This window comes from Zosterops lateralis (genome assembly GCF_965231275.1).
Source record: "Zosterops lateralis genome assembly, chromosome: 31".
In the NCBI taxonomy this organism is placed as follows: Eukaryota; Metazoa; Chordata; class Aves; order Passeriformes; family Zosteropidae; genus Zosterops; species Zosterops lateralis.
The window spans coordinates 3,319,989-3,337,339 of NC_139791.1; the positions used below are offsets into that span (position 1 = coordinate 3,319,989).

At 53.4% G+C, this 17,351-nt stretch overlaps 1 protein-coding gene across 1 annotated transcript; it reads left to right on the forward strand.

The window, feature by feature from the left end:
• Positions 1 to 15,722: 15,722 nt before the first annotated feature.
• Positions 15,723 to 16,655, forward strand: LOC310920596 (olfactory receptor 14J1-like; the record flags this gene model as incomplete). Its single annotated transcript, XM_083880652.1, has 1 exon — positions 15,723 to 16,655. One exon carries the CDS (start codon positions 15,723 to 15,725, stop codon positions 16,653 to 16,655), a length of 933 nt encoding a protein of 310 aa, XP_083736778.1.
• Between the last annotated feature and the right edge of the window lie 696 nt (positions 16,656 to 17,351).

Consider the following 17,351-nt stretch of genomic DNA (forward strand, 5'->3'; position numbering starts at 1 on the left):
AGGGGGGTCAGGCTGCTTTTGATGGTGAGGAAATGCTGAAACCAGCCTGACTCATTTCATCTCCTCCTGTCCTGGCTGAACCTCCCCTCTTGCCCCTTCCACCCACTGTCTTTTTTATCCCACCAGGCCCCCAGTGAAGAGCCTGGCTCTGTGTTCTCCATCACCTCCTGGCTGGCACTGCCAGGCTGGGATCAGGAGCCCCTCAGCCTTCCCTGCTCAGGGCTGGACAAGCCCAGCTCCCTCAGCCTCTCCTCACAGCCCAAGGGCTCCAGCCCCACCTTGGAGCCCTTCCCTAACCCTGCTGCAGCTGCCAGACATCTGTCCTGCCCTGGGGAACCCAACCCAGGCCATAGTGAGCTGGATAATCCCTGTCCTGGATGTCCTGGTCACACAGCCCAGCCCCTTGTCCCCGTGTCAGGCTCTGGGGGTTGATTTGTGGAACATCCTTGGGGGAGGCTGCAGTGCTGGAGGCAGGGGGGACCCAGGGGGACAGGGGACCCTGCTGGGCACGAGCAGCAGGGGAGACTTCTCTGGGGGGAAATGTGAGTGGGGCTGGGGCAGAGTGACCAACCCAGGGACCTCACACTGCCCTCCTGTGATGTCACAGCCTGCTCTATGATGTCACAGTCTGCTTTGTGGTGTCACACAGCTGCACTTTGATGTTACCGCCCACTCTGTGACATTACACCCTGCTCTGTGATGTCACTGTCTTGCCCTGTATGATGTAAGAGTGATGTCACAGCTGGCTCTGTAATGTCACAACTTACCCTGTGTTCTGGTTTGGGTTGAATTAGGGGAAAACCTTCAAGGAATTACCTAATAACAAAACCTCTACCACCCCTCCCCCCAACCCTGGGTTTGGGAAGGAATCTCTTGAACACAAAGTGGAAAAAACCGGTTTATTAACAAATGAATAAACACCCCCCGACACAAGGGAAAAAAAAGAACAGAAAAAGCTCAGGTTACTGTGAGGGGGAGGGCGCGCAGCTTCCTTTACAAGCCCCGGCGATCCTCCTCGGACTCCTCCAGCCAGATCAGCTCCGGGTGCCGGTCCTAAATCTTAAAGGGGGGGGGGGGGGAAGGGAGAAGAGGAAAAGGGAAAAAAAAACAAACAGAGCACAGAGGCGGCAGAAAGAAAGGAAGGAAAAAAAACAAAAGAATGAAAGGGCAAGAAACTAGCAGGAAAATTGCGAGACAGCAAGCGCCTAGAAGCAGAAAAAGCCAAAGCAACAGCGGAGCCAGCCCGCAGGCCAGTGCCCGCCCCCCCTAAAGGGGACGGAACACCTTCTTAGACATAACAAGGGAGTCCACGATATGGGATTATGGGATAGAGAGCACTGTCAACCCAGGACACCTGTGATGTCACAGGTCACTTTTTGACATCACACAGTTGCCCTGTGATGTCAAAGCCTGCCCTGTGATGTCACACAGCCACTCCATGATGTCACACAGTCTCCTCTATTGTGCCATAGCTGATCAATGACCTCACATAACCCACTCTGTGATGTCATAGCCCACTCTGTGACCTCACCCACCCATTCTGTGATGTCCCACAGCCCCTCTCTGACATCACAGCTGCTCTGTGCCTCCATCACACACAGCCACAGAGGTGCCTCTATGACACAGCCCCCTCTGGGACATCACACAGCCCCCCTGTGACATCACTGCCACTCTGTGACCCCACAGCCCCTCTCTGCAATGTCCCCCAGTGTCACCTCTGGGGCAGGGCAAGCTGGCAGCCTCCAGGAGCATTTGGGCCCCTGTGCCTGCAGCCCCCAGTGCCCGGAGGTGCCCAGCAGCTCCCGCAGGCTGCAGAACCTCGGCGCCAGCCCCGACAGCCACAAGTGTCTGTCCTGGTCCCGACGGAGCCGGCACCGCTTGGAATCCCGGCCGGAGCGCGGCTGTGGAGCCACCGCCGGGCTCAGCGGGGCGGGGACCCCCGGGAGCCCCCAAACCCCTCCTGCCCCGCGGGTGCCCGCAGCAGCCCCAGGGCTGTGCCCGTGCCCGTGTCACCGTCCCCGCGGGGGCCAGGGCTGTGTTTCCCTCCCGGGGACGGGGCCCTGCGCGCTCCCGGCCCCCCAAACCCCCGGCGCTTCCCTGGGGGTCTCACCTGGACGCAGACGCTCAGCAGGGAAGTGTCCAAGGCCCGGGGGCTGCGGCACAGCAGGGACAGCCCCGGGGCACCCCCGGCCGCCTCCAGCTCGGTCACAGCCAACTCGGCGCTGCCAAGGGCAGGGATGGCCCTGGTCCCCCTCGGGGACACCCCAGGACCCCCCGTGCCCACCCCTCACCACGGTGTCCCCAAGCCCCGCAGCTCCCGGGGTGCCCAGGGGGCGGGATGGGGACCCGGCCCTCCCGGGGGGATTCTGTCACCTCCCTTCCCCCGGCACCGCCGGCTCGGGGCTGCTCAGGGGCTCCCGGCAGGCCCCGAGGGGCCCGTGGCACTGCTTTGCCACGTCCCCCCGGAGCCGGGCAGGGGCCACCTCCCTGCAGAAGGAGCGCTGGGCACCCGCCCCCAGCCGGGAGTGGCCATCGAGGAGAGGCCCCAAGGAACGAGCCTCCCGCAGCCCGGGCAACTCCCCCTCCTGCGCCAGGCGGGGCGGCAGCCCCACGTCCCCCCGAGCCCCCAGGGGCTCCCCAAACCCCCCCGGCTCCCCAGCACCCGCTTGTCCGCCTTGGGGAGGGGGACGAGCCGCTTCTCCACGGGGCCGCCCTCCCGGCTCGCCGTCTGCTCGGTGCTGATGTCGGCGATGTCGGGGCTGTCACACAAGTGCTGGAGCTTCTCTGGGGACACCGCCGGGATGACACCGCTGTCCCCCTTTTCCCCACGCCACAAGACCCCCGCCACAGCCACCGGCAGCGCCTCAGAGCCACCAGGGACGGGAAGCAGAGGTGGGTGGTGGAGTGTCCCCAAGGATGTCATGCTGTTCCCAGGGATGCCAGGATGTCCCCATGGATGTCAGGCTCTCCCAACAGATGCCAGACTGTCCCCATAAGTATCACAATGCCCCCGTGTCTGTCAGGCTTTCCAGTGGCTGCCAGGCTGTCCCCAGCCATGCTGGGCTGTCCCCTGGGTGCCACCCTGTCCCCCCAGCGCGGCTCACCTGTCACAGCTGCAGACCTGTCCCGGCCTCTGCCTCTCCTCCTCGGGGATGTGCAGCATGTCCAGCACGGCCAGGCTCAGCCCTGCTCCTGCCTGCTGATGTGCTGAGCCTGAGCAGCAGCCTCAGCCAGAGCTGACTGACAAGGTGAATCCTGGGCACTCTGTCATTAACACCTGGAGAGGAACAGATAAGAGATGAAGGGGGAGCACAGTGGAGCTTGTGAATTGAGATATCTTAGCCTTGGTTAGGTACAGGCCATGGTGTAGAGAGAGCACAGATATGAACAAGAGCTAGGAAGACACATTTAACTGTCAAGGTCTTTAAAACTATGGAATTTTGTAAAAATTTTGCAAAAGCTGCCAAATAATGTGAACACTAGGCTGTCTGTAGTTTGTGGAAAGAATTTTGCAACTGTTTAGGGCTGTGGCCTCTTTTGACCTCCGACAAGTACATAACACTGTACTGTGAGAATAATACCTGATTTCAATGGTTTCAATAACTTCAATTCCTTTCTACCCTGACTTCAACTTAAACTTCGATAAATTTTATTTTCAATTCAAACTCTGACCTTTTTTTACTGAAGCTTTGACTTAAGGCTCCCTGCTTGGATTCCTTTTGCACACCCTCTTTGAAGTCCCATCTCTCAGTTGTGCAGCACCCACCGAGTCTAAGGCTCAGCTCAGGCCAAGCTGTGGCTTTCACTGATGGCAGAAGTGTTCCATCCAGCCCTCCTCATCTAGGTCTTAGTTCTGGGCAGGCTATGGCCCTGACTGGCTGGAAAAGCATCAAACCCAGGTGTTTCTGTGCTTGAAATGAAAGCAAGTCACTTGGACTAACTGATTTGGCTTTACAGAAGCTGAACCCTTTTTTCCTCATAGATAAACATGAAAAGCCTTGTCTGGAAGAAGCTCTTCAAGTCCTCCTTGTAAAAAGGAGGCCCTTCAGCAAGAGCAGACCCCGAGTACCAGCAAAGCATATAAGCAGATATAACTTGTGCCTTATTAATTTTGTTCAGAATTACATCTTTTGTTCCTATTATAATTGCTAAAACAAGAAGAGGGGAAAAGGGGGGTGCATGTACACCCCCCTCAAGAGTCTTTGGTGTTCTCATGTTCTCATGTTTTTCTCATGTTTTTATATCAATTCACAACATAATCTAGCAAGCCAACAGCTTGTCAGAAGCAGAAGATTGTCAATAAGAAGACAATTTACCCACCACCTTACTTGAACTCCAAAACTCACACATTTGGGAGACATCAAAGGCAAAAAGATGTGTGTTTTATTTTAAATGGCTTTAAGATTAATCATTTACTATTTTCTAGTGTTAAGTTGTAAGTTGTAACTTCTAACCTGTGACATGCTAGCCTAAAAGACCCTGATATTAGTGAATTTTGCCTAACAGCTCCCAGACGTGAATGCTGCAGCTCCAATGGTACATGGGCACATCTCTGGCTAGGGGAACTAAGTTTATCAAATTGACTAAAAAGTCTCATTTGAATTAAATTCATATAGTCTTTGTCATCCTATCTGCAAGCACCTGCAAGAAGGATTACAAAGAGCATTTTTGCATTTTTAAATTTTAACTAAAAAGGGTGATTTGTCACAGCTAGTCTTTAGCCAAGACAAAATGAATCTGGTCATGGCAAGTCCAGTTCAGCTGACCGGGCTTGTTCTAGAAGTCCCCAGGTGAATAAGAGAGCTCGTGTAGAGACCTCAGCCAGTCATGGTCAGTCCAGAGAGCAGAGATATCACTGATCAAGGAGATGAGTGGGGCTAAGACTCAGACCAATCAGTGTCTAGAGCTGAGAGTTTTGAACTCTCTGTGTAAGAAGGTTTTAAACAATAAAACTGGCTGTTTTGTGTCATGATCAAGAGGACTCGAGTCATGATTTCTGTCTCCCTACCTACAACTGTCACATAATGGAACAGAACAGCACAGCCTTGGAGAAACAGATAAAGGATGTAACTGCAGCAAACAGAAGTCATTAAAAGGGCAAGCAGGATTCCAGCTCAGCTCTGCAAGGCTGACAAAACAGAAGTTATGCAAAACAAGGATATTGCCTTTATTCGAAAGTGAGGGTCAAGAAACAGCCACCTAAAAAGGACATTAGACATTGAAGACAGAGCTCAAAGAACCATGTAAGGACTTGTGATAAGCAACTACATCAAATCAAGTCAAAGGAAGTGAGGATAGCTAATGAATACGTAATCAGTGCGTGTGATAAAAACTCTGTTCATTTGATGCTCAGTGCACTCGAATGGCAAAAGGATCACCCAAGTGGCCAACATGCTGTAATAAAGAACAGCATGGAATACTCAAAACTGTGTTTAAAAGTTTCTCTCTAGTGGATTTCAGTACCAATGGTATCCATGACTCCATTATGCCCCATTGTGGCAGAACATCCCCCCTACTACAGAAGAGCTTATCTGCAGCTGGTGTGACAGCTCCAGACATTCTCTCCCCCATATGAAGTGATGAGACAACCTTGGCCAGTTAGTTGTTATGAGCCAAGGAGTTGCTACATCCTCTGGGAGTAGAACTTCAGTAAATGAGTGGGTCCGAGAATAGATAAGGAGAGATAAGCCAGAGATTACTAACTGAAAAGGCACTACTTTTACAACTATAAAAGCGACACCATTTTCCACAGAGGTAGAAGCCTCCTAAACACACTCTGGAAACATGCAGGGACTTCTCCCACAAGCTCAGTTGCAAACTCTGTGGATACTTTCTCAGGGAATTGAGAGAAGAATTTTAAGTGTACCCCATCACCAAATTGATGGTAAGTTACATTGAATTCTAATCTACACTATTTATTTGCTAACTGTAATATGGCTTCCTTTAGAGTATTAGTAGTTCTTTTTGTTTTATTCCAGTGCTATACCTAGTCTGTTAAATTTTTGTCAAATAAATATTTCATTTTATCATAGACCTAATCTGCCATTATGAAGAACCTGAAACTGAGAGCAATCTGGGGTGCAGGACACTCCAAACAGAGCCACTGCCAGAAATCTGGGTCAAAGGCAAGACTTGTCTAAGCTCTCTCTCCATTCACAACACCCACAGTTTCAAGATGGCTCCTTGGTTCCATGTGTGGCACAATATCCCATAGATTCCATGAGCATCTGTACTATCACCCATGTCCTTTTTTCCATCGAGGCTCACAGCGTCTCAATGGCCCCTTGCCTTTATGTGGCCATCCCATGTCAGAAGGGCTTCTTGGTTCCATGAGCTTCCATAGTCTCACCATGATCTCCTTGGATCCACAGTCTCTTTGGTTCCACAAGCTCTTGCTGTGTCACAATGGACCCTTGGATCCATGAGCTTCCATAGTGTCCCCATGATCTCCTTGGATCCACAGTGTCACAATGGACAGTTGGTTCCATGGAACCCCAGAGTTTCACAATAAATCCCTAGTTCCATGAGGTTCTGTAGTGTCACCATTGTCTCCCTGGTCCAGTGAGGCCCTTGAGTGTCACAATGGCTGCTTGGTTCTGTCAGCTTCCATAGTGTCAACTATGGCGTCCTTGTTTCTGCAGTGTCATCATGAACCCTTGGTTCCATGAGGTTCAGTCTTGGTTTGAAAGACAGGTGTGTGCTAGAGAAGGCAGGAGCCTCCCTTGGAACGGAGAAGGTAAAACCCCTCCCTCTGAATAATTATAATTTTGAAATTAAGGGGCTCTCACTCAAAAAAGATATGAGAATAGGAATAGCAGTTCTTTACTAGCATGTATAACAAGGCAAGCAAACAACAATAACTGTGGCATTAACAACAAACAGAGCCAGGCCCCCAGTGAGCCCTTCTCGGCCGCGGGCAGTTTCCCCTTTGGTGCAGTTCCGGTCACAGCCAGCAGGGGCGCTGGTGGCTCCCGGTGGGTGGGGCAGGTGCGATGATTCCCCCGCGGCTGCAGGGGGTGCTGTGGCGCGGGCTCGGGGAGCGCGCAGGAATGGCGGCTTTGTCCCAGCCGGGAGGGATGGAAGAGAGGCCTCGCTGCACAAACCCCTGGGGCTGCTGATCCCAGGGCCCTGGCAGGACTCTGGGGAGCAGCAGGCTGGAAGGGCAGGGATGAGCAGAAATCCTGGGGCGCTGGACGAGATATATCAGACACTCTGCGGCGATAGCTGGGACTGCGGGACGTCCCTGCAGGGCAGGGGGTGCAGGGCCCAGCAGCAGGAGAAAGGCAGCTCCCAGCTGGGTTGTAGCAGTGGGGGTGAAATTCCTTTCCCCAAGCAGCAGCTTCACCATCCTCTTCCCACAGCCAAGAGTGAGTGAGAACCCCCAGCTGCCCCCGCCCTTGTCCTTTACCTGCCTCTCTTCTCGTAGTATCTCTGTCCCTCTGAGAGCAACTCCCAAAAACCAGAGGAGTGACACCAGACACCCTCCTTCCCTGAGGCCGGGCTACCTCCCCCATCTCGGGCACTCAGCCATCAGCGCATCTTAACAACTCTATGAGAAAAGATTCTATAAGTAAAGAGGAAAGAAAAAGGAAAGAAAAGGACAGGAAAGAAAACCCCCAACAGGTTCCTAAATGTCACTGGTCTCCTTGGTTCCATGTGGCCCTGCTGTGTCACCACAGCCCCTTGGTTCCATGAGTTTCTGTACTGTCAACAATGATTCCTTTGTTCCAATGAGGCCCCGCTATGTCACAATGGTCCCTGGGTTCCATGAAGTTCTCGAGTGTCACAATGGCCCCTTGGATCCATGAGGTTCCAGAGTGTCTCCATGTTCCCCTTGGATCTCATTGTCATAATGGACCATTGGTTCCATGTGGCCCAAAGTGTCACAAAGGCCCCTTGGTTCCATAGGTTTTATATTGTACCAATGGACTCCTGGGTTCTATGAGTTACCCTGCTTTTAGCAGTGGTTTCTTTGGTTCCAACAAGGCCCTGCTGTGCCTCAATGCACCCTTGGTTCCATCAGGATCTGGAGTATCACAAAGGCTCCTTGGTTCCACGAGGCCCCACTGTGTCACAAGGGACCCTCTATTCCAGGAGGCCCTACAGAGTCACAGTGGACCCTTGGGTCCATGAGGTTCCATCATGTCACAGTGGACTTTTCATTCCATGAGCTTTTGTACTGTCAACAACAGTTTCCTTGGTTCTGCAGTGTCACAATGGCCCCTTGGTTCCATGAGCTTCTGGAGTGTAACACAGTCACCTTGATTCCATGAGGTTCTGCAGTGTCACAATAGAAACCCTTGTTCCATTCAGCATCCAAGTTTCACAATGTTTGATTCCATGAGGCACCACAGTGTCCCAATGGACCCTTGGATCTATGAGGTTCCATAGCATCCCAGTGGTCACCGTGGTTCCATGAGTTTCCTTAGTGTCACAATGGTCTCCATGGTTCCATTGGGCCCTGCTTTGTCACAATGGTCCCCTCGGTTCCAACAAGGCCCTGCTGTGCCACAAAGGACCCTTGGTTCCATGAGGTTCCCTGGTGTCACCATGTTCTTCTTGAATCTGCAGTGTGACAATGGACCATTGGTTCCATGTTGCCTCAGTGTCACAATTGTCTCCTTGATTCCATGATTGCCACAATGGAGACTTGTTTCTATGAGGTTCTGTACTGTCACAATTGTCTCCTTGATTCCATGGGCCCCCACTGTGTCACAATGGACCCTTGGTTATACAAGGCCTTGCAGTGTCTCAAGGGTGTCCTTGGTTCCATGAGGAACACAAAAGTTTTGCATAAACACTGAGCAAACCTTCCTTTACACACCTGGGAACATCTGTTTGCATTTGAAAGAGGAGTTAAAGGTGAGGATGACACCAGCAGCTTCCATCTGCAACAGAGATCCAGGAGAGGGACAGAGAATTGAGCTGAAAGACTCAGAGAATTCTGCTTACAGAGATGATTTCTGGTCACACTGTCCCTTCTAGAAAGGTGACATCTTTCCAGGCAGCCTGTACTGAGCTGCTCCTGAGTGTGGGTTTGTTGTTTAGGAAACCTGCTCAGCCCTTTCCATTCTTTTCTCACAAAGAGGAAAACTTCTCCTGGGCCTGTGTGCAGGCAGAGCCCTGAGGAGAGCAGGTGGCACATGGTGCAATGGGCTGGGACACCCAGCTGAGAGCTCAGGGGACAAGGTTCTGATGCAGGCACAGGGATGTCAGTCCCAGGTGGGCAATGTCAGACATGGTGAGGTTGGGGTGAGGAGCAGGTTGTCCAAACAGGGTCAGCCTGCAAGGGGTTCATTCTTCTGTGTGCCCAGACCTCCTAAGGAGACATTCAGCATCAAGATCACTTGGGAAATCACCTCTTCTCTGAACTGGATAAGAAAATAATGCTTGATTAAAACAGGAAAAATTCATGAAGTGCACTTCGAAATCTTCCTCAATAAGAGAACTCAAAACTGTATCCAAGCAATTGGACACACCCTGCAGAACTGAAGACAAATGGAGGACAAGATGCTTCTGAAGGCTTTCTGTATTTTAATCAGCCCCACAATGGATTTGAGGCTGAGTCCAGGAGCCCCAGGCACTGAGAGACGGTTGAAGAAGCTGCTCAAGGAGTCAGAAGCAAAAGTCCAAGTCCCTTGGAGCATCCCTGGGCCCCAGGGAGGGCAGGGAGTGCCAAAGGCTCCCCAGGGACTGGTGAGAGCAGATCCTTGAGGGCAGGATTGCAGGGAGGCCAAGGCTGTGAGCAGGGAACTGCAATGCTGAGCAAGGCCGATAGTGGGATTGAACCCACAACCTCAGTGATATCAGCACCATGCTTTAACCAACTGAGCTGAGAGGTCAAAACAACACAGAACTTTAGTGGCAAAATACAGAAAGTCAAGGAACTTTGGCAAAGAGTTTAGGAAAATATCCAATTCAACATAAAACTCTTTAACATAGCAGTAGCTTCATTATCTTAGCCCATTTTACCTGGAAACCTTTAAACCTTAAAATGTTAAGTTCCCCAAAAACATTTCAGGTGAAAGGATTAGAAGGAGAAAAAAGAATGAGAGATACAGAAAGACAAAAGAGATAAAGAAAGACACACATACAGCTACCAGCTCCATGGAGCCAGCGTGGGTGAGACACAAACCCCAGGAGAAGGAGGGTCCACATCATGGGCTGGGTTCATGTTCTGCCTTTTAAGCCCCTGGGCCTTTGTGTGGCCACTGTGACACTGCAGAACCAAGGAGAGCATTGCTGACAGTACAGAACCTCACAGAACCAAGGGGCCATGGCGACACTGTGGGGCCTCATGGAATCAAGGGGATCTTTGTGAAACTCAGGGGCCCCATGGAACCAAGGGAACATGGAACAGGCCTGGCTGGTTTGGCCTCCCGGGGGCTGCTGGACAGGTCTGGCTGAGCCTGGCATGTTGAGGGCTGCTGCTCATCTGCCCCTGAAGCCCTGGGGCTCTGTGCTCTCCTTCCTGTGGGAAAGAACTGTCTTTCTCCTCTAGGGGCCCCTGGCCAAAATTGGGATTCCTCTTCCTAATTTCCTTATATGCGAAGATTGTTTGATTGTAAGATGAAATCTGCCAGGAGAGACAGATCTGGCTGGTTTGGCCACCCAAGGGCCACCTCCCATTTGCCTTTGAAACACTGGGACCATGTGCTTTTCTTTCCTACAGGAAAAAAGCACCTTTCATGTCCAGGTGCCCAAGGCCAAAGTTGCGAATCCACCTCCAGAATTCCCTATATCCAATGATAGCTCCCAGACCAAAGCTGCCAGGAGAGACAAGTCTGGCTGCCCTTGGCTTTCTAAGAGATGGTTCTCATCTATATTTGAAACACTGAGGCTCTGTGCTTTCCTTCCTAATATAGAGAACTCTTCTTCCTGTCCAGGCAGCTATGGCCAAAATTGAGAATTCACCTCCAAAATTCCCTATGTCCAAGGATTGCCCCAAAAAGGCAACAAAAAGACAAAAGGTGCCAGGGGAGACAAGTCTGGCTGGCCTGGCCTAAGGGTGGCCACCTGTCATCTTCTTCCAGAACACTTGGACTTTGTGCTTTTCCTTCCTACAGATAAAACCATCCATTTCCACCAGGCGCCCATGGCCAAAACTGGGATTCCACCTCCAAACTTCTGTACATCCAAGGATTGCTCCCAAGTTTAAGCTACCAGGACAGACAGGTCTGGCTGCCCTTGGCCTCTCGGGGACTGCCTCTCACCTGCTTTTGAAATACTGGGGCTCAGTGCTTTCCTTCCAATGGAAAAGAACACTCCTTCTTGTCAAGGTGTCCATGGTCAGAACTGAGATTCCTCTTCTCAAATTCCGTATGTCTAAGAATTCCTCCCAGGCAAAAGCTGCCAGGACAAATAGATCTGGCTGTCTTGGCTTCCCAGGATCCACCTCTCTCCTCTTCTGCCTTTGAAACACTTGGGCTCTGTGCTTTCCTTCCAGTGGAAAAGAACCATCCTACTTATCAACACAGAAATGGCCAAATGTGGGATTCCACCTCCAAAATTCCCTATATCCAAGGGTTGCTTTCAGATAAAAGCTGCCAGGACAGAGAGGTCTGGCTGGCCTTGGCCTCTGGTGGCCGCCTTTCATCTGCCCCTGGAACATCAGTGTTCCATGCTTTCCTTCCTATGGAAAAGAACCGTCCTTCTCCTCCAGGCGTTAATGAACAAAATTGGTATTCTGCCTCTAAAATTCCCTATATCCAGGGATAGGTCCCAGACAAAATCTGCCAGCACCATCTAATCTGGCTGCCCTTGGCCTCTGGTGACTGCCCCTCATCTGCCCCTGTGACATGGGGGCTTGGTTGGTTCCTCCCTATGGAGACCATTGTGTGACTCTGTGGGAACTCATGGAACCAAGGGGGGCCATGGTGACACTTTGGGGCCTTGTGGGGCCATGGCGACCATTAAAACCCTTCATGGCCACGTGTAACTAAGGGACATTGTGACACCTCAGAGCCTCGTGGAACCAAGGGGCCATTGGGACACTGTGGGGCCCCATAGAACCAAGGAAAGATGAAACAGGTCTGGCTGGTTTGGCCTCCCAGGGGCCACCTGACAGGTCCAGTTGATCTTGGAATGTCAAGGGCTGCTTCTAAACTTCCCATGGAACACTGGGGCTCCATGCTTTCATTCCTATGGAAAAGAATTCGACATCTTTTTAAATACCCATTGCCTAAATTGATACTTTCCTGAAAAAAATGAATACATGCAAAGGTATCTCTCAGAAATAAACCTGTCAGCAATGAATGGCCTTGGCCTCTGGTGGTCACCTCTCATTTGCCCCTGAAACAATGGGGCTCTGCCTTCCATCCTATGATAAAGAATCGGCATTCCTGTGCAGAGGCTGTGGCCAAAATTAGAATTTTGTCTCCCAAATTCTGTAAATCAAACAATTGCCCCAAGACAAGAGTAACCAGGATAGACAGGTCAGACTGTCTATGGCAACTGGAGATATTTTTAGACTATGAGGGCGATGTTTTCATTTGCCAAGACCTTGGAAAGGGCCCAGAGATCTCACCAAGGTGGGGTTTGGAGGCCTCAAGCATATGACCACTGTATAGGGACAAAGGAGCTCTGTGCTCAGTAGAGTGGAGACTGAGGACAGAATAGGAGAGCCCTGAGAGGGATTGAAGGGTGGTTTAAGAGATGGTGGATCCTTTTGACAAATGAGAGAACAGCCAGAGAAAGAAGGAATTAATATCAAGGACACATGGAGACGTCCAGACAGGGAAGAGAGAGGAAGGAATTTCTTTCCCAGCGCAGAGCTGTGGTGCAACACATCCCCCAGAAGGAGTGTGGGGCAGCCCAAGGCTGTGTGTGGCCAGGCAGAGGCAGGCAGGAGGCAGAGCTGTCAGCAAAGGAAGGGCCCAGCCAGGTGGGGCAGCCGGGGGATGACGACAGCCTGCAGGGACAGAGGGCAGGGCATGGACACCGTAGGACAGCCTGGGCTGCACAGGGCACAGGGATGGGCAGCAGCTGCAAGGCCCTGACACAGCCAACTCCTGCAGCACTTGGGCCATGGCTGCTGGGCCTGGGCCTGAGCCATGAGCAGGAGACAAGTGACCCTTGCAGCCCTGGGGCCTCATTGCCTCCTTGGCCCTGCTCAGCAGCCTGGCAGGGGCCGCCCCATGGTCCTGCCCTTGGCATTGCACATCCCCACATCCCAGTGGCCTGGGAAGAGCCCTGAGCACTGAGGGAGGGACAGGATGTGCCTTGGCAGGGGCTGGGGCTCAGGCCTTGGCCCTTTGCATTTCTGAAACACATCCAGGTTTGGTCAGCATCAGAGACACCTTTGCCTTGTTTGTCCCCACCTGTCATCACTGCCTGCAGTGTTCTGCTTTAAGCGGAACCTGGGGACACTCTCTCAGTCATGTTTCTCAGTGGGGCCCATTAAACTTCAGGAGACCCTGGAGTGTCAGTCTCACTAGGAATACTTTTTGAGAAGTTCTCTAAAGGGTTCTTCAAAAGCTTTTTAAAACACTCTCAGGGATTGACACCACAGTAAACAATCCCAAAGCCCCAAGAGTCTCATTAAAGTCTTTGTTCTGTGTCTGTGCTGGTGAGCTGGGCTGAGCTCCTGGTACAGAGGCAGATCCTGGCAACCAAGAGCAGCTTCAAAAAGACATTCCTCCTCAGGAGCAGCTCCTCTCCAAGCCCAGCAGGGCTGAGGGCACTGCCTGCAGGTACCTGAGAGCAGAGAAACAGACAGAGGCTTAAAGCAACCGGAAGGACAATTCTAAGATTATTCATGGAGAAATCTTCACCACTTCTGACACAGTCAGTCTCTGGCTGCAGGATCTTCTAAAGCTGACCCAGGACAGGACTGACAGCACTGTAAGGATGGCTCTACTGCCCTTTCTGCTTTGGGGGAGGATGTGCTCCAGAGCGGGGCTGCCCTGGGCACCGTCAGAGGGACAGGGCAGGACGGCTCCTGCTGCCAGGGACGGCTGCAGGGGCTGAGGCTGGGGCTGCAGCCAGGGCTGCCCAGGGCTGTGGTGCAGAGCAGGTGCTGCAGCCCTGAGGGCTCTTGGCCAGGCCAGGGGATCTGCCACCTGCCAAGGGGAGCTCTCAGACTGCCTGGGAGCTCCCATGGATGGTGGAGGGGAGCTGTGGGTGCAAGGAGTGACTCCTGCCAGGGCAGGTCCTGCTGCTGTGGAGAGGGTGCTGTGTGGGCCAGGGCTGCTCAGAGCTCCAGGTCATGCCCAGATCATTTCTCGGGGGCTTTTCATGAGCAGATTCAGGGCAGGAGTTTCCTGCTCAAGTCTTTCCTTTGCTGAATCTGTGCTCCCACTTTTCCCTGGCTCACCTTGGCAAGGGAAACTCAGCTGTGCAGGGCAGAGCAGGATTGAGGGTCTCATACTTTTGAGGATTCCTGGGAACCTCAGCAATGTCTCCACCTCCCCAGCCTCCAGATCCATCCAGCATCACCTTTCCATGGTGCCCAGGCCTGGGGGAGCTGTTCTTTAATCCCTGCAGCCCCGAGCAGCTGCAGGGCAGAGCTGGCCCAGGGGCTGGGCTGGGCTCTGGCAGCACTGGCAGGGAAGGAGCCCGGGCCCACAGGAACAGCTCGGGCTGGGACAGCTCCAGCAGCAGAGCCGTGGGCAGGGAGGGAGGGAGGCAGTGCTGAGGGAAGCCCTGCTGCAGGGGACATGTGGCACCTGCCAGCCCTGCCCTGCAGGGCACACACTGCCCTGAGCAGCACAGCTCCTGTGTCCCCTCCCAGCCAGCACAGCCCTCAGCCCGTGGGCTCGGGGCCCTCAGTCCCCTCCTGGGCCGGCAGAGCAGCCCCAGAGATGAAGGGCATCTCTCCTGCCATGTGCCCATTCCCTGCTGACCAGGGCCTCAGGGCCACTGTCCTGCACTGCTGCTGCCTGGCAGGGGCTGTGCAGGGCTGGGCAGAGAAAGCCTTTTCCTCAGCTCTCTGTCCTTGCCTTGCCCAGGTGCTCCTGGCATTGCTGAGGGGCTCTCTGGGAATGGCAGTTGCAGCTGCAGGCTCAGGCCCAGCCCTTGGGCTCCTCCTGTGCAGGCTGAGCACAGCAATGGGGTGTCCCAGCTCCCTCTGCCCTGGGGAGCTCTGGGCAGGGCAGGCTGGGAATGAGCTGACTCTCTCTGACTTTGGGAAAGGCAGGAGGCACTTTGTGTGCCAGGGATCCCTCTGCTCTCAGCAGTGTCTCCTGGCTTTCCAGAGTAACACACATTCCAGGGAGAGGAGCTCAGACAGGTGCAAGTCCAGGTTCCCAGAAAGGTTCCCAGAGCAGCTGGGAAGAAGTCACAGGGACAGAGCAGCTCCCCTCAGTCTGCACTAAGGCTCAGACAATCCTCCTGCCTCACTGGACTCTGTTCTCCCATGGCTCAGCAGAATCTCTCGTTCTGCCTCCTGCAATCCCCATGCCTTTGCCCTGGCAGCTCCTGTGCCTTAGGAATAGATTTTTTGTCCAAGGTCAAACACCAGGACGGGCCCCTGCCCTCACTGTTCCCCTGCACTGACTGGGGCTCAGGGCTGACTCCCAGGTGTCCTGCCTGTCGAGGTCTGGCTCCTCACTGAACATTGGCCAGCAGCAATCAGGGCTCCAACAACCAAGGTGAAGGAAGTTCTCCTAGACATACACAAGGGAGAGGTGTTTAGTGGATGAAAATGGTCCGTGAGGAAGGGCTTTGACTTTTCTGTCACTGTCTTTCCTCCTTCTGCAGGTTGGGATGTCCAGACACAGCAAATGTCCAACAGCAGCTCCATCAGCCACTTCCTCCTGCTGGCATTGGCAGACACAAGGCAGCTGCAGCTCCTGCACTTCTGCCTCTTCCTGTGCATCTCCCTGGCTGCCCTCCTGGGCAACGGCCTCGTCATCAGCGCCGTGGCCTGCGGCCACCACCTGCACAGCTCCATGTTCTTCTTCCTGCTCCACCTGGCCCTCACCGACCTGGGCTCCATCCTCACCACTGTCCCCAAAGCCATGCACAATTCCCTCTGGGACACCAGGAACATCTCCTACATAGGATGTGCTGCACAAGTCTTTCTGATTTTCTTCTTCCTGGGATCAGAGTATTATCTCTTGACCATCATGTGCTACGACCGCTACGTGTCCATCTGCAAACCCCTGCACTACGGGACCCTCCTGGGCAGCAGAGCTTGTGCCCACATGGCAGCAGCTGCCTGGGCCAGTGCCTTTCTCACTGCCCTGCTGCACACAGCCATTACATTTTCCCTGCCCATGTGCCATGGCAATGCCCTGGGCCAGTTCTTCTGTGAAATCCCACACATCCTCAAGCTCTCCTGCTCACACTCCAAACTCAGGGAACTTGGGCTTATTGCTGTTAGTGCCTGTTTAGGTTTTGGCTGTTCTGTGTTCATTGTTTTCTCGTATGTGCAGATCTTCAGGGCTGTGCTGAGGATCCCCTCTGAGCAGGGACGCCACAAAGCCTTTTCCACCTGCCTCCCTCACCTGGCTGTGGTCTCCCTGTTCCTCAGCACTGGCTTTTTTGCCCACCTGAAGCCTCCCTCCATCTCCTCCCCATCCCTGGATCTGGCCCTGTCAGTTCTGTACTCGGTAGTGCCTCCAGCCCTGAACCCCCTGATCTACAGCCTGAGGAACCAGGAGCTCAAGGCTGCACTGTGGACACTGATCACTGGACATTCTCAGAAACAATAACTTGGTTGCCAATTTCTGCAAATCACTTGTAAAAAGTAGTATCTGATATCCAATTTGGGTTTGGTTGTCAGGGTTTTGTTTTGTTTTAGTTGTTCAATACTGTCCACAAAGCGAGGCCATTGTTTGTGCCCTTCCTTGTTTTGTTTCTCTCCACCTATGCTGTGACCCCAGTCTGTGTCAAAGAGGGGCTGTGCTCTCAGTGGCTTTAAATGAACAAAATGATCTCCCAGCACACTTTACAACAGAGATCCCTTTTTTATTCCCTTCTCTGTCACTGCAGCAATGTCTGTGCGCAGAGCTGGGGGCAGATCAGGGCTGGCACAGCAGCTGTGCCCAGCACCAGCAGCCCTTGGTGTTGCCAGTGCTGCTCCCGTGGCCCTGCCCCGCTGCCCTCCTGGCCCTGGTGTTGCTGTAGGGCCTGAGGGCTCTCAGGGCCAGGCACAGGGCTGGGGGTGGCAGTGCCGGGGCTGCAGCAGGGACAGGCCATGGGCACTGCTGGGGCAGCACTGACGCCTCAGGGCAGGGCCTGGGGGCTCCAGGCTCCTTGCCCAGGCTCTCTCCAGAACACGCCCAGGCCAAGGCTCAGCACAGAAAAGCCCCGTGAGCAGCCCCAGGGTGGCTGTGGGCAGGCTGGGGACAAACAGCATGGCCGGGGCTCTGCAAGGTCCCTGGGGGAGATGGGAAAGAGCAGCAGAG